The sequence below is a fragment of the Xyrauchen texanus genome, chromosome 10 (genome assembly GCF_025860055.1).
Source record: "Xyrauchen texanus isolate HMW12.3.18 chromosome 10, RBS_HiC_50CHRs, whole genome shotgun sequence".
Taxonomy (NCBI): domain Eukaryota; kingdom Metazoa; phylum Chordata; class Actinopteri; order Cypriniformes; family Catostomidae; genus Xyrauchen; species Xyrauchen texanus.
In genome coordinates, this window is record NC_068285.1 from 23,821,606 (window position 1) to 23,845,452 (window position 23,847).

A 23,847-nucleotide genomic window follows, 5' to 3' on the forward strand; every position below is an offset into this window, starting at 1 on the left:
CCTTCAAATCTATGCCTCTTTGCTTGACATCATGGGAAAATCAAAAGATATCAGCCAAGACCTCAGAAAAGAATTGTGGCCATCCACAAGTCTGGTTCATCCTTGGGAGTAATTTCCAAATGCCTAAAGGTACCACATTCATCTGTACAAACAATAGTATGCAAGAATAAACACCATGGGACCATGCAGCTATCATACTCAGAAACGGGACACATTCTGTCTCCTAAAGATGAATGTAGTTTGGTGCGAAAAGTGCAAATCAATCCCACAACAACAGCAAAGGACCTTGTGAAGATGCTGGAGGAAACAGGTAGACAAGTATCTATCCTATATCGACATAACCTGAAAGGCTGCTCAGCAAGGAAGAAATCACTGCTCCAAAACTGCCACAGAAAAGACAGACTACAGTTTGCAAGTGCACATGGGGACAAAGATATTACTTTTTGGAGAAATGTTCTCTGGTCTGATGAAACAAAAATTGAACTGTTTGGAAAATAATGACCATCGTTATGTTTGGAGGAAAAAGGGTGAGGCTGGCAAGCCGAAGAACACCATCCCAACCGTGAAGCATGGAGGTGGCAGCATCATGTTGTGGGGGTGCTTTGCTGCAGGAGGGACTGGTGCACTTCACAAAATAGATGCATCATGAGGAACGAAAATTATGTGGATATATTGAATTAAGTTCCTGATGTTAAAGCTCTTTCGCAAATGGGTCTTCCAAATGGACAATGACCCCAACATACCTCCAAAGTTGTGGCAAAATGATTTAAGACAACAAATTCTTAAGGTGGGCAGAACTGAAAAAAGCGTGTGCGAGCAAGGAGGCCTACAAACCTGACACAGTTACACCAGTTCAAACCTGACTCCGTTACACCAGTTCTGTCTGGAGGAATGGGCCAACATTCCAGCAACTTATTGTGAGAAGCTTGTGGAAGGGTACCCAAAACGTTTGACCAAAGTTAAACGATTTAAAGGCAATGCTATCAAATACCAACAAAGTGTATGTAAACTTCTGACCCACTGGAAATGTGCTGAAAGAAATAAAAGCTGAAATAAATAATCCTCTCTATGACTATTCTGACATTTCACATTATTAAAATAAAGTAGTGATACAGACAGGGAATGTTTTCTACGATTAAATGTCAGGAATTGTGAAAAACTGAGTTTAAATGTGATAAGGTGTAAGTAAACTTCGGACTTAAGACAGAACTGACCAGCTTTATCAGATGCTATGAAAAGGTTTACCGTAGGACAGGAAAATCACAAATTAGATCTCATTAATGTCTCAATTTCAATTGTTTAACCAAGACAGCAATAAGATTAAATGGAGAGCTAATGGAGATTTTGTTTGACCCTGCTGCTTCTCAACTTTGTCTCCTGAGAACGAGACGTCATTAATAGGGCTGGATGATAAAACGATATAGATATTTATAGAAAAGAAGAATTTTTTTGATCGATATCAATGATAAACTTCTGAATAATTTTCAATATTAAGCCAATGTTCTACATATAGACGATCGGATCAGGTACATGTTGCTAAAAACACAAGCAGTTCGGCATGAAATCATGAAATGATGAAATCAGTCATGAGGTTAGGTAGCCGCTAGCTAGATATGCGGCTATTATGATATTGTTGTGTATCAAACAAGTCAAACATCCGTTGAAGTTGTTGAAATTGGCTAAATTTAATCATAAAGAGGTCACACACACTTAAACAGTGTACTTCAAAGGTAACTTACCATCAACAAACAAGTTATGTTTACATTTATTCTTGAAGTCTAAAAAACATATGGGATGCATGTCGATATTGATATCGAACGATATGAAAAAATATATTGTAAAAATATTTTTGGCCATATTGCCCAACCCTACTCATTAATCTCATTGTACACATTTACATTTGTCTTTATCATTTTACAGAGGCTACGATTAAATTACTGTAATATTAATGTTACATTTTTTAAATAGAATTAATAATACAAATATTATTTTAAAAAGAGGATATCTGGAGCAGATTCAAAGTTTCATTCCACCTCAGGCTACGTGTGCTTCTTCCCTCTCTCACTCGTGGCATGCGCAAAAAAATGTCCTCTCGCTAGACAAGCAAACTCAGCAAAGTAGTTATGACATCACTTTGTTGGTGGTGCGGGAATAGAATTTCCAAATGTTTGGAAGTCCCTATGGATGTTTTCACATTTGAGTCTTCTTTACATCTGTGCATGTTTGTATGATATTTTTCTGCTGTGCAGGCTTTTTCAAGTACCGGATAGCAGCCTCAGGTGAGTCAAGTCCAGTCTTTCACTGGACCATGTCAACATGTTAATTTTGCTCATCAAAACCTGTATGCTTTTGAGTAAGTAGCCAAGAAAATGTTTATTTTCAACGAAGTGCCAACTGCTTAACGGGTTAAACTATATTTATTCTGTGCATGTCATTTTTAGAATACATTAGGTTTATTGTAGGCTACATCACAGGCCTATTTTTTTCTATCCTATAGGTACCTTTTCTTTTCTTTTTTTACATTGTAAATGTTATTGGTTAATGTTCTTTACCGAACAGCTGTCATATTAGATCAATGGCTAATGCACGACTGCACATTGTGAAATACGCACAACTTTTCAGCGCATTTTCTCTCACTCGTAGATTTGGCTTAGCCCTGTTAATTATTTTCAACAATGTCCTGACTGTTTTAATATGTTAAGTAACTTTTACGTGGTGAATTCCGTTTAGAACAGGCTGGGTTGCTCCATTGGTCTTGCACTAAATATGCCTGTTAAATATTCGCTAATGTTGATTCAGTGAATGCGTATAATTTTCTATATTTAATGTACAATGATCATAATGCAAGTTGAGCACATTGCAGGTAAATGCCCCTCTTCAGTGGAATTTCCAGATTTGGAATTGATTAAGAATTTTAAACTCTCTTTTCTTTTCTGAGCTTGCGTTTCCACTGCTGTTTAGTGCCGCCTCAATGTGGGTGGGATTATAGGCTGATCATCATAGTTGCGCCGCCTCTACTGCCGTGACATCATCTTAAACTTGGCACAAAACAATAAACAATAACACGACCGCTAGTTGTTAGCTGCCAACTCATTTTGCTGCATTAATCAGTTGTTTCATGGTGATGTAAAAGTTAAATTGGCCTGGTTGTTTTAGAAGCAAGCTTCAAGTAGCTGGTCAACTAAATAAAGTGAATCTTTCAAGCAGAGTATAGAGTTAACATACCATCCTCCATCATGGACTCCAGCCATGGCGGAGTCCAGGGCACTCTCCCTCCCATTGCTCGTTGGTCTAGATAGCGTCCATTTGGTTGAACCATTTCCACTATTACTTGATGGTTCTCTAGACACTTTTAAGTTTTTATTTTACTTTTCCCTACAGCGTTGGTAGGTCCGGCGGTAGCCATGTGCGGCCAAAAGCTGAGACACTTCCTGAAATTCTTTTTCGTTTCGCTCGTTGTGGGAACAAATGATACTGCATCGCAGAAGATATCTTTAAAACTAGCGGGTTGATGTCCCACGTCACAAATCCAGTGACGCTGGTTGTGACGATTCTCTCTGACCAATCAGTGAATTGCAGGGTTTTAATGTCACATTATGTATGGGGTCAGCTCGCTTGGAACCTCGACTGAGGTGATCCTAAAAAAAAAGTACCAGGTACCAGTTTCCACAGTGGAAAACCCCCAAAAAGCGAGCAGAGTCTAGTCGAGTTGTACCGTGCAGTGGAAAAGACCCATTAGTCATTCAGCACATCCCTAACAGAAACTTCCTGTGTCAAATTGCTTCACACATTCCTCTCTCCACATTTTCTCTCATTCTCTCCCTGTTCCCTGCTACTCAACTCCCTCCCTCTCTATGGTTGTCTTTGTCAACTACAACACAATACACTGATTCAGCGCTGAACCCAGGAGTCCAACGTGATCCTTAAAACACACATATGCACAGCTCTGAGGAGCGGATGTGTGTATGTTAGGTCAATACCCAGATCTAAATTAAACTCCATCTATGGCATGCAAATCCAGGAATTATTAAACACCACTTACCTGACACAAGACATGACTCAACCAATCATGTATTACAGTTCAAGCCTGCATCTGAATATGCTCCCTTACTATATAGTGTGCTAAAAACATGATGAATTGGACCCTATACTCTATTTGCATCACTATTCGTAAAAGAGTAGGCGAGAACTGCAAGGCAGGCAGTTTTTTTATTTGTTTTACCATTAATTGAAATTCATATTCAACACAAGTTAAGCTTAATGGACAGCATTTGTGGCATAATGCTGATAACACCAAAAATAATTGACAGGTTCCTCCTTTTCCTTAAAAAAGCACCAAAAAAAAGGTTACAGTGAAGCAATTACAATGGAAGTCAAGGGGGCCCAATTTTGAGGGTTTAAAGACAGAAATGTGAAACTTGTAATTTTATAAAAGCACTTATAATTATTATTTTGTTAAAACTTATGTATTATTTGAGATTTCAACAGTTGTTTTAGGGGTTTTGGTGTTACGTTATCATGGCCATGAACTGGACACAACTGGAAAATATTGGCTATAACTGGACATAACTCATAAAAGGTTAGTAAGTGATTTTAGCATCCTAAAATAATGTTAACATGCATACGGTTTACTCGTGGCTATATTTTTGAAACAGTGAATATTTTAGCGTTCATGGATTGGCCCCATTCACTTCTATAAAAGTACAAAACAGGCATGCACATCAAAGCAACAATAGAGCACAGAATAATAAAAAAAATTTTAAATCCAATGGAAAATAACAGGATTTTTATTTGTAAGCATCCTGCCTCTTCCTCCAGCTCTCCCATTCACTTATATTGCAAGGCCTCACTGTAACCATAATTTCATGAAAAAGAGGGAAAAGTGAAATTTTACAGTATTTTTGTGTTAATCAATATTTTACTTATGTTAAACTCTGAATATTCCTTCAAATGCTACATACCAAGAAAGTTGTTCTATGTGGTTAAATTGACAAAACCAGTGTAAAAAAAATAAAATCTGGTTGTCATTACGTTATATATTCGGGTCACATTTGACAGCGAATGTAATAATTCTACTTGCCAGCATACTTAAAGAACGTACTTTGTAACCAGCCGAGAAGTACGTTCTTCCTCCAATGCAGAACATACTCTGAATGTACGCAATTTTTGGCCCAGCAAAAGAGTCTGATTCATTTTGGGTGGCAACCATTCTGCAACATCCTAATGGCAAACCCGCTATGAGATATAACCATGCGGTACCAAAGGTCATTAATAATGTCTGAATACGTATTCATTTGAGGCCACTATTATTAACCATGAGTTTAATATTGTCAGTCAATTGTTTAAGAGAAGAAAACAGGCTAGGCTCATCACAAGGTCCCAGTAACATGAAAAATGAATTGCTCTTAAAAGACTTCATTGACGTCATAATGCATTTCCTCGCGTGCCCTGCTCAAAGGTAAATAAGCGTCTCGAGGGTGGTTCCTGAGCGCCGCGCGATGTCTACATTCACTCTCCCGCCGCGAAAACCAATGACGTCATCCGCCTCGCGCAACCCCGCAGCTTGCTTTGCCCCTCAACCCCGCCTCGAGCGTTCGCTGATCAATATCATCGGCTGATCGCCGACACCTTTCGCCAATTACCTGTTCCACCCTCTTATTAAGCAGCCATGCTATAAAACTGACCATGTATGGGGTTGAACACCGACCACATTTGGTCACAAAGAAAATGATATGGTGTGGAAGCACCACTGTCAGACAACCCCATTCCACTTGTGCGCAAAAACGAGGGACAAAAGGCATGCAATTTAAGCCTAATTGGGTGCAGCGCGTTAATTATAGTGTATCCCGACACGCGCAATCACTATGCCCTCACTATGCAACAATACTAACACATACGCACGCACACCCACCCACCAACTACCACATATAAAGATCAAAGGCCACTAAAATGGAACCGGGGGCCAAACGGCAGAACCCAGCACCATGGTGTCTGGTTCGTAGATCCCAACTCTTGAGTATTTTCAACCCACTTGCAGCTCCCCCCAGGCCGCCAGAGACGCGCTGTCTGCGGTCAGCCGAGAGAATGTGGGTCGCGTCCAAGATTTACAACCGAGCAGCAGCAAGTCGCATCAGACCCACAAAGCTACAGTCGCCTAATTAATGACCTTACAATTCTCACTCTTTATTTATGATTACCGCAAGTATATAAAACACACGAGCCCGTAACGTTGAACATACTTTGAGCGTGTATGGCCGGTGAACGGCCGCTCTTTAGTAACAATAGATTGTCATTCTTACCAGTGCAGTTTGCGCCAGCAGCAGCGCGAGCGCTATCCAGCACGGGAGCTTCATGGTGTCCAAACGCAGCTCTAAGTGGGGCTCGCGCTATGGCCTCCGCTTCCCTCTTTAAGACAGTTGGAGTAAACCTTTCGCTCAGTTTTTGGTATCCAACTTCAGGGCAGGCGGCCGTCGGTACATCCGTCTGCCCTTGATCTCGTACGGCACGCGCTTATCCCACTAAACCACACGATGACCGAGGAGCAGCGCGCGCGTACGGCCTCTCGTGATTTCCTCCCCTCTGACTTCAGTGGTTGAGAGCTGATGGATGTGGCAGCAGGGAAGACCAGAACTCCTCTCTCTCTTCTCCGTGCTGCTATGGCGTGTGTAAGAAGAGAACGGGCACTGGGTGGATTTTCCTTGTGCGGTTAAGGATGCCCCCTGCAGCCCAGTTAAGCATCAGCGTTTTCCCTACCTCCCTCTTGTCGTCCTGCTCCTCCTCTACCACGACCATATCATATCCATCACAGCTTTCTGACACCCAGCAAACCATTTGTGTCCTGTAGTAGACATGTTTCTCTCTCTCTCTTTTTCTTTCCCCCCAGCATGACCGAGATCATTTTATGCATTTTAAGTCATAGTATATTGAAGACAACACTTTTTCTGTGATACAAATGTTTAAATGGTGTTTCAATATGATGATATTGTCATATAAACGTAATATGATTAAAGTAATATTAAGTATTAATGGAACATTAAGCATGTTTTCGTTCCAAGCACAAATGTATACTGTGCGTGTGCATGTACACTCGCCTAAAGGATTATTAGGAACACCTGTTCAATTTCTCATTAATGCAATTATCTAATCAACCAATCACATGGCAGTTGCTTCAATGCATTTAGGGGTGTGGTCCTGGTCAAGACAATCTCCTGAACTCCAAACTGAATGTCAGAATGGGAAAGAAAGGTGATTTAAGCAATTTTGAGCGTGGCATGGTTGTTGGTGCCAGACGGGCCGGTCTGAGTATTTCACAATCTGCTCAGTTACTGGGATTTTCACACACAAGCATTTCTAGGGTTTACAAAGAATGGTGTGAAAAGGGAAAAGCATCCAGTATGTGGCAGTCCTGTGGGCGAAAATGCCATGTTGATGCTAGAGGTCAGAGGAGAATGGGCCGAATGATTCAAGCTGATAGAAGAGCAACTTTGCCTGAAATAACCACTCGTTACAACCGAGGTATGCAGCAAAGCATTTGTGAAGCCACAACACGCACAACCTTGAGGCGGATGGGCTACAACAGCAGAAGACCCCACTAGTTACCACTCATCTCCACTACAAATAGGAAAATGAGGCTACAATTTGCAAGAGCTCACCAAAATTGGACAGTTGAAGACTGGAAAAATGTTGCCTGGTCTGATGAGTCTCGACTTCTGTTGAGACATTCAGATGGTAGAGTCAGAATGTGGCGTAAACAGAATGAGAACATGGATCCATCATGCCTTGTTACCACTGTGCAGGCTGGTGGTGGTGGTGTAATGGTGTGGGGGATGTTTTCTTGGCACACTTTAGGCCCCTTAGTGCCAATTGGGCATCGTTTAAATGCCACAGCCTACCTGAGCATTGTTTCTGACCATGTCCATCCCTTTATGGCCACCATGTTCCCATCCTCTGATGGCTACTTCCAGCAGGATAATGCACCATGTCACAAAGCTCGAATCATTTCAAACTGGTTTCTTGAACATGACAAAATTTATTAAAAAGAAAAACTGAAATATCACATTGACATTTTTCTCTGCAGATCCTCTCAAGCTCTGTCAGATTGGATGGGGACCGTCAGTGGACAGCCATTTTCAGGTGTCTCCAGAGATGTTTGATTGGGTTCATGACAAGTCCGGGCACTGGCTGGGCCACTCAAGGACATTCACAGAGTTGTCCCGTAGCCACACTTGTGTTATCTTGGCTGTGTACTTAGGGTCGTTGTCCTGTTGGAAGGTGAACCTTTCCCCCAGTCTGAGGCCCAGCGCGCTCTGGACCAGGTTTTCATGAATGATATCTCTATTTTGCTGCGTTCAGCTTTCCTTCAACCCTGACCAGTCCCTGCTGCTGAAAAACACCCCAACAGCATGATGCTACCACCACTATGCTTCAGCGTTGGGATGGTATTGTGCAGGTGATGAGCGGTGCCTGGTTTCCTCCAGACATAACACTTGGAATTGAGGCCAAACAGTTCAATCTTTTTCTCACAGTCTGAGGCCTTCAAGTGGTTTTTTTTTTTGTGTCTTGCACTAGAGAGGCTTCCGTCTGGGCACTCTGCCATAGAGCCCAGATCGGTGGAGTGTTGCAGTAATGGTTGTCCTTCGGCAAGCTTCTCCCATCCACACATGATCTCTAGTGCTCAACCAGAGTGACTATCAGGTTCTCATCACCTCTCTTACCAAGGCCCTTCTCCCCCGATTGCTCAGTTTGGCCGGGCAGCCAGCTCTAGGAAGAGTCCTGGTTGTTCCAAACGTCTTCCTTTAAGAATTATGGAGGCCACTGTGCACTTGGGAACTTTTAGTGCAGCCAAAAACTTTTTATAGACTTCCCCAGATCTGTGCCTCGACACAATGCTGTCTCTGTAGGCTGTTCCTTTGACCTGATGGCTTGGTTTTTGCTCTGAGGTGCACTTTCAGCTGTGAGACTTTATATAGACATTTTTAGAAGAATATTTCAGCTCTGTTGGTCTATTCAATACAAATGAATGAATACCAGAACTTTGAAGCTCCATAAAGCACAAAGGCAGCATAAAAAAAATAAAACTTTATTTTGGAATGCCCAATTCCCACTACTTACTAGGTCCTCCTGGTGGCACGGTTACTCCCCTCAATCCAGGTGGCAGAGGACAAGTCTCAGTTGCCTCCGCTTCTGAGACCGTCAATCCACGCATCTGATCACGTGGCTTGCTGTGCATGACACCATGGAGACTCAGCATGTGGAGGCTCATGCTACTCTCCGCGATCCATGCACAACTTACCACGTGCCCTATTGAAAGAGAGAACCACTTAAGGGAGGGTACAGGTCACATGGGGTAACCTCCTCGTGGTCTCCTGCTTGGGAGTCCTGGCTGGAGTCACTCAGCACACCCTGGATGGGTGCTTGTACTCTTAATAATGCATGATGCCATTATAATTGAAATCCTAAAGAGAATGAAATTCCAAACAAAACTGTAACCTTCAGCAATTCACGAGTACTTTTTTAGTATTGATAGAATAGCTTTAAAAAACATTGTCTTACAAAGAACAGGCTGGAGACAAAATAAGCACATCAAAAGGAAGAGTCAAAGACAGTGATGAAATTTTCAATTTTTTTTCATTGTTTTGTTTCAAAATAAAGATCACACATTGTTTAGAGACAATCTACAACTGGAGTTACAAAAAATAGTTGCCCAGGCAGAAAGCTCACACAGCATCTGTTACCTATACACATTATGGTTACAAGTGTGCCTGCATAAAGAGTATCATAGGAAATATACACAAGGCTGTTTAAATATACACCGGAGAGTGTTCCAAATCAAAAACCAATGGCCAGTATGTTACAATCACTTACAAGTAGACAAAATAATGGCAAATCTGTACATGCCTCTGACCCAGGGCAGTCTAACACATTACACACATACACACAAATGCGCTTGCTGCTATCTGCCCTGGAGCGAGGGAGGGACTATAAAAGATCTTAAAAAAAGAAAGGGATGAGTGGAGGGGAAAAAGAGGTGGCTGGTGAATGGCTAAAAGCAGAGTGCACATTTTCTCTGTTCTTTGTACATCTATGCATTAATAATCCAAAGGGCTTCAAAACCAACAAAAAATCTGATATTACAATTTACAATATATAACAACTCATAACTCAGAAACCACAACCAAAGAGTTGAGAATTTACACTGAAATGCACAAGATTCTTTTTTTCCATTTTGTCTTTTTTCTCATACCAAAAAAGGGCTGTCGAAGCAAGTCCACATTTACATTAGCAAAGGTTTACAAATGTACAATTATACAATCAGAAGTATGTATTCACTACTGGGGAAGATTATAGATACAGATTGGACATCAAAAACCAGAAAACTACAAAGTTTTATATATATATTTATATATATATATATGCAAAGGTCTACACCAAGTATGCACTAAATAGTTTATAGAAGCATGACCAAAAACGTCTCCCATGCTAAATGTCTGTGTATGTTAGCAATCAAGTGTTAGCATGAATGTGCACGTTATGAAAGAATATGCACATTAGAAAGGTGTTGCTGAGCAATAAAGTGTTTGCGCAAGCCTACATGATTGAAAGTGGAATACTTCAAATATTCTCTCATTACATACATACAGGACCAACTAAGGACCATTACTTAGGTAGTATAGTGATAAAGGAAAAATTGCTAAAAGGGAGAGATAAAGAAAATAAAAAGGTCACAAAAACTCTACGGATGAATCAACATTGAGGGGAAGTTTTCAGCGATTTCACACCCATCTCCCTATGTTGGTTTGGACAAATGCACTCACACGCACGCATACACACAGACATCCTAGTGAGTTATGGTAGAGATTTACATGATGCCATTTGGGGGAGCACAGAGTGGGCCGAGGTCTACGCCGTTCTTCATGTAATACTTCTCCAGTTTAGCCAGGATGTGCTTTCCATACGTATACTTCCTCAGTGTTGCAATATGGGGCCGGATCTACACAGCAATAACAAACAATCATCACACAACAGTCTGTAATTGTACACAATTCTTTCCCAAGAGTCAGAGTGGATAAAGAAAGGAATAAAAAAAAAAGAGAGAGAATGCAGATACAGAAATAGAAGCTGAGCTGCACCTTGTGCATTACAATCTTGCGTTGTGTAGGCTCAGCTACATCGATCATTTTCTGCACAACGTAGTTTGCGTACTGGTCCTTCATCATGGTGTATAAGGCACTATGGGGCCCGTCCACCATACTGCACACCTCATCAATTAGCATCGCTCTCTCTGCACGCAACGAGTGGGTCACACACTTTTCCACCACGTTACTGAGGAAAGAACACACATGCCTGAACGAAGACAGTTTCTGTACTCTTGAGGTTACATGCATGCATTGATTGATTAATAAGCATGCATTTATATGCACACTAGGGCTGTCGTAGATGATGATGATTCCTTTTTCTTTATTTGTGTGTGCATATTTCCTACAATTTAATTAAAATTACAGTTAATTTAAAAATTAATCTTATTGTTGATCACCCTCATGTTCAAATTATATCTTGATGTGTATTGAATCTTGAGGTAGTTTGCGACAATGATCCCTAATGCACACCTGGCAAACTTATGTTGGCTGAGCCCCAAAACATTTCCTCTGATTTCAGAGACTATCTTGCTCTTGTCCTCTGCGCGGCCATGCTCCAACACATGCTGAATTACATAATTCCCATACTGATCCTACATGGGTCGGGAAACAAAGGGGTTTCAATTAGAGGACTGAATAACACTGTTCCTGGGTCAGTAAATAAAAAAGATGCTTCAAAATTACCTGGACCAGCTGCTCAGTGTGTTGATGTATTTCCTCCAGTATCGGTAGAGTCTGCTCAGGCAGGCAGTGCTCCAGAATACGCTGGATCACCCGGCAACCATATGGGTGAGTGGACAGAGCAAACACCTGCACAACACATACAGTTATTGCTTACACAAGAGATGAATGTTTTAAATACATTTCAAAACATGCAGCTCCATGCACATGCAGCATCCTTCTTTATTCTACTGATGATAATGCAGTTCTCTCTCAACATAGGCAGGACACAAAATGCATGTACGCAGGTCTTCTATCCCCAGTATCCACTTTGTAAGAATGTGGGGCCCATGAACTACGTATTCACTGTTGCAGCCATTTTGGCCAGTGCGATCCACTGAAAAGGAAACACTGAATTTGACATGGCTGCAGTTCTACAAACACTTGACAGGCAACTGAAATTAATTAAAATGATATTAGTTGAACTGATTCCAAACTGATCGGATTAACAGGGTTTCTGCAGGTTTGAAGGAATGAAATTTAAGACTTTATAAACGCCAAATAAAAGAAAAATATAAGACCACTTTCGAAAAAAACAAGCAAACAAAAAAAAATACATCAATTCATTAGCTGGTAAATACAAAACCACTGATGCTATCTGGATAACTCTGGACATGTTTTTTTTATATTTTATTGTGCATGTGTTCTCTTTAGTTAAATAAGCTAATACAACTTTAAAACTTTAAATGAATTAAGAATACACTTAGCCTGAAGTATGTAGCCTATATAGTGACCCTTCTCTTTAGTCACTTGCATTCCAGCAAGATGTGACGCAATAGACCAATGCTTTGGCAATGTCACCGCTTACGTCAAACACGGAAGTGGTGTCAAAAAGGCATAAAAAGTATTTTCTCTTGACTTTTATTGGATTACGTTGTTGAAAAATTATTCCGAGGGCTGCTGTGGCTTCAAGCCATCAACAGAGCTGACTGTACTGATATAATTTCAACTCACAAATTTGCAGCACAAATTATAGCGAACATGATTACATGTTTGTTATTAACTCACCATTATAGTAATTGTATCTCTAAGAATATGTTTGTATTTATGATGGTTTTGTCATACTTTCATTTAATCATCTAATCTGTCAAATCTAACGCAACAGTCAGCGGGCTTTCTGGCACCACACAGCAAATGTGCTGAAATCTTTGTAAACAAGAGGATTCGTCTATAGACCTTTTTCACAGTAGCGCCATGTTTGATTTTTAATGGGAAATGAAATGAAGCTGTGAGGGATAGACTTACCATCTTTTCAATGGTACAAATCGTTTAAATCTGTAAAAAGCTCCAATATCCCATCTGATTTTCCACAACTCATGTTGTCTGGAGTTTTTTTGTCTACCGAGTGTCCATGAAAAGATATTTTTCCAATGTTTTGTACACAGAACGATCCAAAAACACTTTACAGCCCATTGAAGACTGTACGTCTATCCCTCACAGCCTCGTTGTTATTCTACTCAAAAATTAAATATGGCACTGCTGTGAATAGGGCATGTGCTGAAGAACATTGAGATTTTTTTTCTTGGTAGATACCTTTAACAAATACTTTACCAGGTAGTTAAAGGGCAGTTCATTTAAAAATCAGTCTTCAATGGTCACCCTCGAGTCTATATGAATTTTAGTCTGCCGTAGCACAAAAAATTAGATGTTAAGTAAACGTTTAGTCTCATTCACAGTCACTTATCTTTTTATCATTCAATGTAAGTGAATGGTGATTGAAACTCCCTAATATCTCCTTTTGATATCCACTGAAATAAGAAAGTCATACAGCTTTGCAACAGCATGAAGGTAAGTGATGACAGTTTTCATTTATGTGTGAAATTTCTCAGGTAAAAGTCAAAACTCGTTAGTTACCTTAAAAATGGCTGTTTAAAGTTGACACTATGTATTGAAAATGTTAAATTAAAATTAAGAAAGAGAACTGTGCTGCATAATTAGTTATGATGTATACTGAAAACAGATTGTATACCAAATATATTGTCATATGTATATTATTAATATTATTATAATATTTGTATAATTATTGTTTTGTATATTATACTTTGTTTTTTTATTGACTGATTCAGATGGCAGAAAAAAATACCAGTATGTGTCAGATGGAGCTCAAGAGAGGTGGAGATGAGAGATATAACAGGTGTAACTCTGCAGCTAGTTCTGTTAGCTTTACAATACTTGTCAAAGGTAATGTGAAATAAGGAAGTACCAAGATTTGAAAGGCATCAAAAGATGATCCAACCTTGAGCGCTGGCAAATTGCAATGTTGATAGCTTTGTTGATTATAAACAGGAGCGATAGTGTTAGCGCAACGCTCGCTTACAGAGATGCATAATAATGGCATTTGCCTTTCCGTCTAATGGGTTTCTGAAGGTTAATACATCTGTAACTTCGTAAATTCAGTAAAAAAATGCGCTTCCCTGTGCGCGCTCACACTAAACTCAAGTGTCAACTGCTAAATGCACGAAAGAGAGATGATTATGACTACCGCAGATTCTGCTGATTTTTGTGTCCTCTATTCATGCCCCAAAATTTAAGACCTTAGCAAACGAAATTTAAAACTTCTTGTAATTGAAGATATTTAAGACTTTTTATGGCCTTACATTTTAAAAAGTAAATTTAAGACTTTAAGACATTTTAAGGACCTGCAGGTACCCAGATTAATACCGTATCTCCATCCCAAAACAAACCAACACAATCTCAAAATAAATCATGTATCACAGACTTAATTAAACAGGCAGGGGCACACATTCAACAAGGCCTTAACAATGCTTATCAGTAAAATAGGGTAGGATATATGCAAGTTTAAAATACTCAGACATGTTTTCCACATATATACAACATTAAAATTGGTTTACGTACCATTTTATAAATAGATAAAAATTAGAGGTCGACTGATATTGGATTGCGCTGATTCGATAATGTGTTGAAATTATAATTTGGCAATAGTTTTTTAAAACTGGTAGCCTATATTAAGTTCTAAGTCTTTTCTTGCTGTGATGAGGATCCGCAAAAACCCTGTGATCTCAAAACTTTGATTTCTATAAGTGAACAGCAGTTGTCAGACAAAGCAAAGGTCTGCTCCTCCATAAGCAAATCACAAAGGTCATATGGTACACAGACATAAATCCTTTCTTAAAATCCTTCAATTCAAACATAAAAGGGCTTCATGCTGTTGAATAGGTAAGCTGCCATAATAAACCACCTGTCCTTTGAAGGCATCGATGATAAACTGCAGAGCATGAGGCTGAACACACTCAATACACTTCTGCACCACATGGTTGCCATTTTGATCCTTCACACACTTCAAGACATGTCCATCAAGCTCCCGAACCATCTCATTCTGCACAAGACACATGTGATCCAATTGAAAAGTGTAATAATTGCATTCCTACACCAGCAACATGACAAATTATAACATCAGTGCACATGGGCATACAGTCTTTTGTAAACTTACAATGACTTGTTGGTCTGAGGGGATGAACTCCAGAGCTTTCTGGATCACTCTACAGCCGTACATCTGCAGGGCCAGGGATAAAACATGGCCACGGATCCGCTCGGCCAGTGCCAACTTCTGATCAAGACTGCCAAACTAAACAAAACAAAATTACATTTAGCGGAAATTTCATTTTAACTGATAGAAGCAAGGCCCTATTAGCCTTGCTGGTAGACAATGTAACTACACCATCAGGGCACAAGCATTTTAAAAATAACTGTCTTATCTGAACATATTTTTTTTTACAAGCAACACAACTAGAAATATATTAATACATTTTATAGTAGACTTTTTGCCAGTGCCTAATGTTTTTGGAGGCCTCTCAAATGCATAAAACATACTTATATTTTTCTGTCTGTTTTCCCCTGTGGTTCATTAGAACCTCATCAAGGATTTAGATAAAAAAAAAAAAAAAAAAGAACTTTGTTACCTCAAAGAATTTCTGGATAACATAGTTTCCAAACACATCAACCATGAGCTGGTAGGCTGCCTGTAGTATCTCACTGAAGACCAACTGCCGTTCTGCTGGACTTGCCCTCTCCAATTTTAACTGGATAAACCTGTACACAAACAATTTTTTTTAGACATATATTTTAGACTTGAAAGTAGGGCTGGGCGATATGGCAAAAAATATTATCACAATATTATTTTTCATATCATTCGATATCACGATATTGAATCACATTTGCAAATATTTCTGAATTTACAAAAAAAGAAGAGAAAACAAAATCCTAAAAGTCTAAATAGTCTTTAGAATACTGCATTGGGGGCCCAGACACCGCCAATGCAGTGGTGTTTGAGGGATCTTAAATATTACAATATTGTATAGAGTTTATCAATTGAGTGCATTTGGATATGAATGTTAAAAGATGATCTGCTCATTTTGAATCATAATGACAGTATATATTTCTTTTTATATTAAAATTATTTTCATATTTCTTTACATACAGATAATCAATATAGGGGCATAGAAGCCCTTGTGACTGAGGAATGATACTGTATGGGGGTTCAGGGGTATCTCCAGAGAGAAAATGTGAAAATGTAAAAGTCTGAATGGACCATTTTTCTATTTTCATGTGAGAAAGACTACGCTACAAACTAGTAATTGTTTTGTCTTTCATCCTTGTCAGAGATTATGAATCATAATCTCTGAATCATTTCACAATATTAGAACAGAAATCTGTTGGTTTATTATTAAAGGCTTGGAACATGCCGATTAATAAAACAAAATTTAGAAAGAAAAAAGGTTATGGTCTAAAAGCGCTCTGGAAACACGCACCTCATGTTTACGCACACGTGAGGAAAAGAGGATGCGGGTGCGGCCTGGGACAGGGCATCAGTGAAGCGTGTTTCAGTGCTAGAGAAAAATATTCAAGAATACAACGCAGAAAGATCAGATATGATGTAACCGGCACTGTTGTTATGTCGCGCTGCTCAATAGAGACGAAGAGAGCGCGTAACCGTCGTCATAATATCTTGCAGTCAAGATGGAATAAATCTGGGGTCCGGATCCGGAACGTGGTGACCTGCGTAACGGGGGCAATAGCAACTTCATATAGTCTGAGGGTGCGTTTCCACTGAAGCGGAAGAAATCCGCACAAAGCCACTCCAAACGCTAGGGAACCGTTTTCCCCGCGCCGCTGTCAATTTTACAATCCACCTCGCGAGCTTGAAACTCGGCTTCCATAGGAAGGAACTGAAAGCGCTCGCTCACATTCGCTCATCAGCACGCGCCAGTGGAAACATACGACAAGAAAGCCAAACTGCTAGCGTTTTTAGCAACACGCATGTCTAGATGTAGAACACAGGCTAAATATAGAAAATTGCTCAAAAGCGTATTGTGGAGTTCATTTTATCGCCCAGCCCTACTTGAAAGTATGAGCACATTTGGTGAAGTCCATTTTAACGATCAAGTATAAAATAATTATGGTGAAAGGCTCATGAAAGTGATATTAAGTACTGTAATAACTCTACTGCATTTTGTAGCTCTTGGTAACAGCTGAGAAATCAAGAGTAACAAATTTAAATGCTTCAGATACCCTTCCTAAATCTCCAAATGAAATGTAACAATAGAATGTATAAGGTCTGTATTATATTTTCACCATTATCCAAAGCTGTAACATCTTGTGCAGAAATGCTTAGTTCCTTTGCCCGGTTGCAAAAAACCCTTACTATTTTACGGATAACACTTGAAGCGTCATCTCCCCTAACCTGAGAGAATGACTTCAGGACTTCATGCAATGCCTTAGACATTCCTTTAATGCCTCAGGGCCGTATAAGGCCCGCAAGACCATTTTACCTGGCCCGCGAGGCCATCTGAGAAATAATTTGAAAAGAAAAAAAAATGGCCTTGATTCAATTAAACTGAAAAAAATTCATTTCAATGAATGTTTAAAAATAATTTTAAATGATAACATAATTTTGTATAATAGACAGACCTTTTAGTGTTTTTTGTTGTGCGAGCACTTAACGGAATGCGTACATTAATTTCAACCCACAATCAGAAATTGCAAGAAATTGTATGGTCCGCAAATTATTTCATAAATACTCAAATGACCCATAATTGAAAAAAGGTTCCTCACCCCTGCTCTAAGGTAAGGTAAACCATTAAGGGATTTACTACAGCTTGTTAGCGATTTCTCATATGCGTAATGGTCAAATCTGAATTCCTGCTTAAGTTTTCATTGTTAAGATGTTCTAAAAGGGTTCTCCCTAGGACGCAAAATTAGGAAAATGGCCGTTAAGGGGCTTTATGCAACACTTAATGGTTTATATGGGTGCGCTTAAAGGGATCGTTCACCCCAAAATGAAAATTCTCTTAATCATTTACTCACCATCATGATATTCCAGGTGTGCATGACTTTCTTCACCAGAACACATTTGAAGGAAAAGAGAAAAATGTCTTTGCTCAGGTCCTTAAAATTCAAGTGAATGGAGATTTCTCTCCATTTATGCTGAGACAGTCAGACAGACAGCTGAGATTGAGTAAAGCACCATTGTGAGTAAAATAACAGATAAATAGAGATCTGAAACAAAACCAATAAAGCTTCTGTACAGCGCTGCTCCTCCTCACTTGTAAACATCGCTACTCTTCCGGCTTACTCACTAGCCTCAGTTCTCGTGTATTTCAAATTCCAATGCGATTACGTCACATGTGCATACCGCTGCAGAATGGAAGCATGATTTAGGAGTTAAAATAAGTACTTCAATATTTATATTTTTCACACTAAAAGTGATCATGTCACTTTAGAAGACATTAATTTAACAGCTGGTGTGGTATCGATGATGTCTATGCTGACTGTGTGTGATTTTAGGAGCTTCAAAATAGAAATCTCCATTCACTTGCATTTTAAGAACATAAAAAGCTGAAATATTATTATATTTTTCTTCAAATGTGTTCTGGTGAAGAAAGAAAGTCATAGACACCTGAGAGTGAGTAAATATGAGAATTTTCATTTTTTGGTGAACCATCTCCTTTAAGCATAAAAATGCTTTTTTTTTTTTTTCATATAATGATTTTTTTAAATAATTTTCTGCAACACCCTTAATTTTAAGGGAACATTTAGGGTGGTCTTAATGGAAAAGGGGCACTCTTTTTTTTTTTTTTTTTTTTCCTTGCGTCATCTGGGAGACACAGTGACATACAGCGTCTTGGATGCAGCATCATTCAAAATCAATAGATTTCAGTCCAAGTTGCTATTGTAGGAATGCACTATTCATAGTCAGCCATAATTAAATAATGAAAGTGAAGTGTCCAATAACAGTGTGGATATTAAAATTGAGTAGTGTTCAGCTATTCATGTGATTCTAACATGGCAACCCCCATGAGGAGACCCTCTTCATGTATTTTAAAACAGCTTTAAATCAGGCTACTGTTATGTCCTGCCCCAGTCTAGGAAAATCCCATATCTTACTGATATGACTTGAGTCTTCATCTTATGCATGTGGTTAACATTTTCAGGCATGAAAACTGGTCAGGGGTAAAAAAGGTGAGAAGAATACGGCAGCAAAAAAATCCAATCCAATCGACATTATATATACTGTATATAGCACATTTTAATTAATCAGGTGCGTGTATGTAGTACGAGCGCACAGAACTGTATCCGCGGGCGTAAAAACAGTCCTCGCAAGGGAGCATTTCTGCTGCAGGCTCAAACAAATTGAATTATTAATGCAGAACGGATAATTGTTAATTTATCATTAGCCTACTGCTTCGCTAAAAATGGAAATTCAGCATTTAAAGCATGCCATAAGTTAGGGTTGGGCAATTGCCAAAGAAATCTGAATTTTGGGGCTAAATGGCGATGGTATAATCTCAGAATTTAACTTTTTTCTTTTCTTTCTTTTTTTTTTTTTAAATCTGTATTTAATTTAAACAAAAAAAAGTTATTTCATATCCTGGTAAATATTGTCCTACAAACAATGTTCATATTGAAGGCTATGAAAACAAACAGTGAATGCAACCTTTCAGTCTATCCAAAAAAGGGGTCAAATCACATTACACTCTAACATTGCAAACATTACGATCTAAAAACAAAATAATGCTTTTTAAAGAAGTAGTAAAATTTACTAAACTTAAAATGAAAATAAAAACAAAACTGATATCATAAAAATACACTTGTAGGTTTGAAATTCTCTAGCACATTTATGTTCACCATCAACAACAAATATTCAACAACAAATATATTAGCAAAATCTATTTATTATTTAGTGTTAATGTATATTTTAGTCAGAATTATTACGCTCCTATTCTATTACGCTCCGTCTGTTCAGCGCGCATGCTCGTTCACGGAAGTTTAGCCTGCTGAAGGCTCGCCACTCATGACAGCAAAATGGAAATATTTGCATAACTTTCTAACATTTACAGATGGAGAATATGTCTGTGGAATCAAGTAAGTTATGCACTGAGGAAATTATTGGAAGTCACTTCGTTAAATATTATTAATAGAGGTATATTTGTTTCCACCAATCGCTGCACAAGTTAAGGTCACGTACTGTATGAAAGCACGTTAGTGCGAGCCCTCCCGGAACCCATAGAGAATGCAAATAACATTGTAAGCTAGCTTACCTCAGGCTTGCTTTTCGACGTGCAGAACTGTCTTTGTTCGGCAGTGTGTCCAGTTGTCAGATTCGCGGTGTGACTTTGAAAAAAATTCTGCCGTACTCTCTGACTCGGATTGGCTGTCAGTCGGCATTAGGAATGATTGGATTGGTTTTTAAAGCCGCGAAGTTTATGGTAACTATAGATACATCACACACACCCCAACACCCCCCCCCAAATGTTTTTTCATCGGATCTGCACAAGTCACGTAGGTGACCCATTTTGTTTTTAAAACGGCGAAATTCGCCGAAAGGTGAGGAGTTTTCATGCCTGCATTTTAGACATTTTAAATTACAATTAATTTCTTTAGGAGTAAACTTTGTTAATTGGGAAAAAATATATATTTGTGTGTGCACCTTTAAGGTGCTTTAGTAGAACACAGGCTCCAAACACTATGTCCTGAGTAACCACAACTGTGAGCTATAGCACACATCTGCATTACCTGGAGCCATGCTGGTCCTGAGAGAACTCCATGACATGTCCTGTGATCTCTCTCAGCTGCAGGTTAGGGTAGCGGTTGTTTCTGAAGTCCTCAAGCAGGCGGCTGCGACCTGATGGCATCACGTCAGACATTCCGTAACGTAGCCGCGACGATGGGAAGAGCTGGCTGCTAGGACTAAAGAGAGACGAGCCAGTGGCGGCATTGCGGTACTTCGCCTCGGCCCCCGGTGCTGCAGAGAAAAAACGCCCACTGCCATTGGTCAGACCACCTGAGAGGTATGGGACAGAGACGGATCAATTAGATTCACAACTGGTGTGTGGTGACAGTTCTGGTGAACTATGGCTGCCGTTCCGTCATCCAGGTGTACACTGCATACTGGTGGTGGTTGAGAAGATCCTCTGTTCACGATGTGAAGCACTTTGAGTGCAGTGTCAGAAAAGTGCTATATAAATGTAACATTCATTCAATAATTTTTTATGTTAAATGAAAATGGCGATAGTGTTATATCAATTCAATACTTCAATGATTTGTGATGAAAATATATTCTGAAAAATACATTAAAATATTTGTTGAGTCTGGAAACGCCTTGAAGGTCACTGCCTCTTATAAATGTAAGAAATATATCTGCACATTGTTAAGAAGAGTTTCCCATTTATTCCGATGGATCTTCATCAGGAACATAAGATCACAACATTGCAAAATAAATGGGAAAATCATAGCAGTGTGCTGATATATTTCTTTAACATGCTTTGATCCAGCACCTGTTGAAGTGCTTTCAGATGCACATACATGCGCTGCTTTATGATAAACTGTTCACGCAACATAAACTCACCAAGATTGAGACTGCTTGAAGATCCATGGGTTGAGAGTGAGGGAGGCGGGGTTAGGGAGTGGGATGGGCCTTGGTTGGGAAGAGGCATGCCTACTGGGCCAGGGGAGGAGCTAAAGCTGAGGCCATTGTAGAACCCCCCATGGCCAATAGGGGTGAGGCTACTGGGTGTACGCTTGTACAGGTCAGAGCTCCCTGTCAGAGAATCTCGACGTGACCCACTAGAGCTGGAATTAGCAACTGCAAACAGAACATTATGCAAAATTCAACAAATCTCTGAGAGCAAGACTAAAACATTTGAGCATTAGCAATAAGCATCACTTGAGCTTCAGTCTTGGTGTAATGTGTGTGTTGTAGTTCACTCTTAGTTTCACAGTGATCATTAACTCTTTCCCCGCCAGCGTTTTTTAAAAAAAGTTGCCAGCCACCGCCAGGGTTTTGGACGATTTTCGCTAAACTTTAATGGCCCGCAGAATATTTTCTTCCATGAATATATGAAGATGCTATATATCAAAATAAAGATCTGGGCCTCTGCTTTTAGGCAAAAAAAAAAAGATTTTATTTTATCTTCATTTGTTCTTTTTTATTGCGACTTGAACAGAGGTAGGTTTTGTCAAAAAACAACATTTCAGACAAAAAGCTGAGAAAAAGGCATGTTTATGTCTGATATTTTGAGCTTCTCATACTCCACTTCTTCATGTTTGAGACGATCGCAGTCTGTTTCTTTGATCAAAGAGTTGCGTACTCTTTCAAAACATGCTGAGGGTCTTCCTTACCGTATAACACCTAAAACACGGAAACCCGGAAAATTCTGTGTTTGGCGGGGAAGCGTTTTTTCATAAAACACGGAAAATTCCGTGTTTGGCGGGGAAAGGGTTAAGCATATGAAAAAGATGATTTTACTTTAAGGGTTTAAAAGTGTTATTCTGTGTGGATTTTTGTTTGCTAATGACTTCAATTAAGATCACACACACCTGCTGTTCCAAAACCTCCAAGGGTTGCTCCAAGTGCGGCACCCAGGGAGGAAGAGGGGTTGGCATTGAATCCGAGTGAGGTGTTTCCCGGCTGGGCAGAGCCTTGTGAAAACAGCGAGGAGCTCTGCGAGGAGGAGCTTGGGGAGCCACTCCCATAAAAAGAGCTTCCTCCCAAAGCACCACTGCCCTGCTGCCCAGGAGCTTGCTGAGAACTCAATGCACGGAATGCCCCACTTGCTCCACCCCCGAGACCGGCATTAGCCCCGCCTGCTGAGGCGGCAGCAGCAGCCACTGCAAAACAAGGAAGAAATTATACATTCAAAAGCTTGCAGGATTTTAACGGTGGACTCGGATAACACAGGTTCTTCTGGAACTTAAGTCTGTACTGGGCACACATTAAAGTGAGAAAAGTGTGCAAAGTTCAAACGTGTACCTGCTGCTGATTGGCTGATGATAACCGATGCAGGGGCCATGAGTCGGACCGGGCCACCACGAGCACCCGTATTCACCACAAGTGTACCTGTCTGGTCATAATATGCAGCTGGGGCTAACATGGGATAACCTGAAATACCACAAACAGTGTCAAACAGTGTCTAAAAGGGGAAAATTTAACTTCAGACATTGTCCTTTGTAACAGCAAAGCTGTTAGTCAAAGTGCATTTCACACCAATAGTCTCTTACCAGGTACGCCTGCTGCCAGGCCTTGCCCAAAGGCCAAGGCAGAGTTCACTGCTGCTGCAGCTACAAGCTGCTCTGTCTGCTGACCCTGCTGTCCTTGGCTAGGGGTAAGAGGTCGTTGATTTCCACCTGCACGCATCACCTGGGGCAAACCAAGTTCCAAGTTTGGTTGATGTGTATTAACGCTGACATTCAAAAGAACTGCATGGGATGTATGACGCATTATTACATCAGCGGCCCTGATTGGCTCAACTCTCACCTGCTGTTGGTTCTGCTGATTCTGTGCAGCTGTCTGCTGGTTGGCTGAGTTGGAGGGGGCAGCGGCCTGCTGCTGGAATAGGTTGGCAGGGTACACACCCCATGGAGTCACACCATAGTACTGAGGGGGCATCACTGCTGGACCTGAAACACACACACACACACAATTTCTCAGACAAAGGGCCAAAGCTGGCAGTTTTCAGAAGAGGCTCGCAGTCCT

At 40.0% G+C, this 23,847-nt stretch overlaps 2 protein-coding genes and 1 non-coding gene across 4 annotated transcripts in view; all 3 read right to left on the reverse strand.

Annotated features, from left to right (window-relative positions):
• The window catches only part of LOC127650749 (syndecan-3-like), a 55,029-nt gene extending 48,348 nt beyond the window's left edge, over positions 1–6,681 (reverse strand). Inside the window, exon 1 of the mRNA XM_052136362.1 lies at positions 6,300–6,681. Coding sequence (XP_051992322.1) covers positions 6,300–6,353 — 54 coding nt within the window. The 5' untranslated portion in view covers positions 6,354–6,681. The remainder of the gene's footprint in view (positions 1–6,299) is intronic.
• Positions 6,682–9,608: 2,927 nt separating this feature from the next.
• The window catches only part of LOC127650509 (pumilio homolog 1-like), a 35,068-nt gene continuing 20,829 nt past the window's right edge, over positions 9,609–23,847 (reverse strand). For both annotated transcript variants that reach the window (XM_052135965.1, XM_052135964.1), the window contains exons 10-22: positions 23,629–23,771; positions 23,373–23,511; positions 23,125–23,253; positions 22,692–22,982; positions 21,721–21,957; positions 20,889–21,156; positions 15,776–15,905; positions 15,307–15,441; positions 15,055–15,192; positions 11,820–11,945; positions 11,607–11,728; positions 11,130–11,322; positions 9,609–10,990 (exon numbers count right to left, since the gene is read on the reverse strand). In XM_052135965.1, the coding sequence (XP_051991925.1) occupies positions 10,859–10,990; positions 11,130–11,322; positions 11,607–11,728; positions 11,820–11,945; positions 15,055–15,192; positions 15,307–15,441; positions 15,776–15,905; positions 20,889–21,156; positions 21,721–21,957; positions 22,692–22,982; positions 23,125–23,253; positions 23,373–23,511; positions 23,629–23,771 (2,183 nt within the window). In that variant the 3' untranslated portion in view covers positions 9,609–10,858. The remainder of the gene's footprint in view (positions 10,991–11,129; positions 11,323–11,606; positions 11,729–11,819; positions 11,946–15,054; positions 15,193–15,306; positions 15,442–15,775; positions 15,906–20,888; positions 21,157–21,720; positions 21,958–22,691; positions 22,983–23,124; positions 23,254–23,372; positions 23,512–23,628; positions 23,772–23,847) is intronic.
• On the reverse strand, positions 12,092–12,226 carry LOC127651119 (small nucleolar RNA SNORA5). The gene has a single exon (XR_007971518.1). It is a non-coding gene; the product is annotated as a small nucleolar RNA SNORA5 (small nucleolar RNA).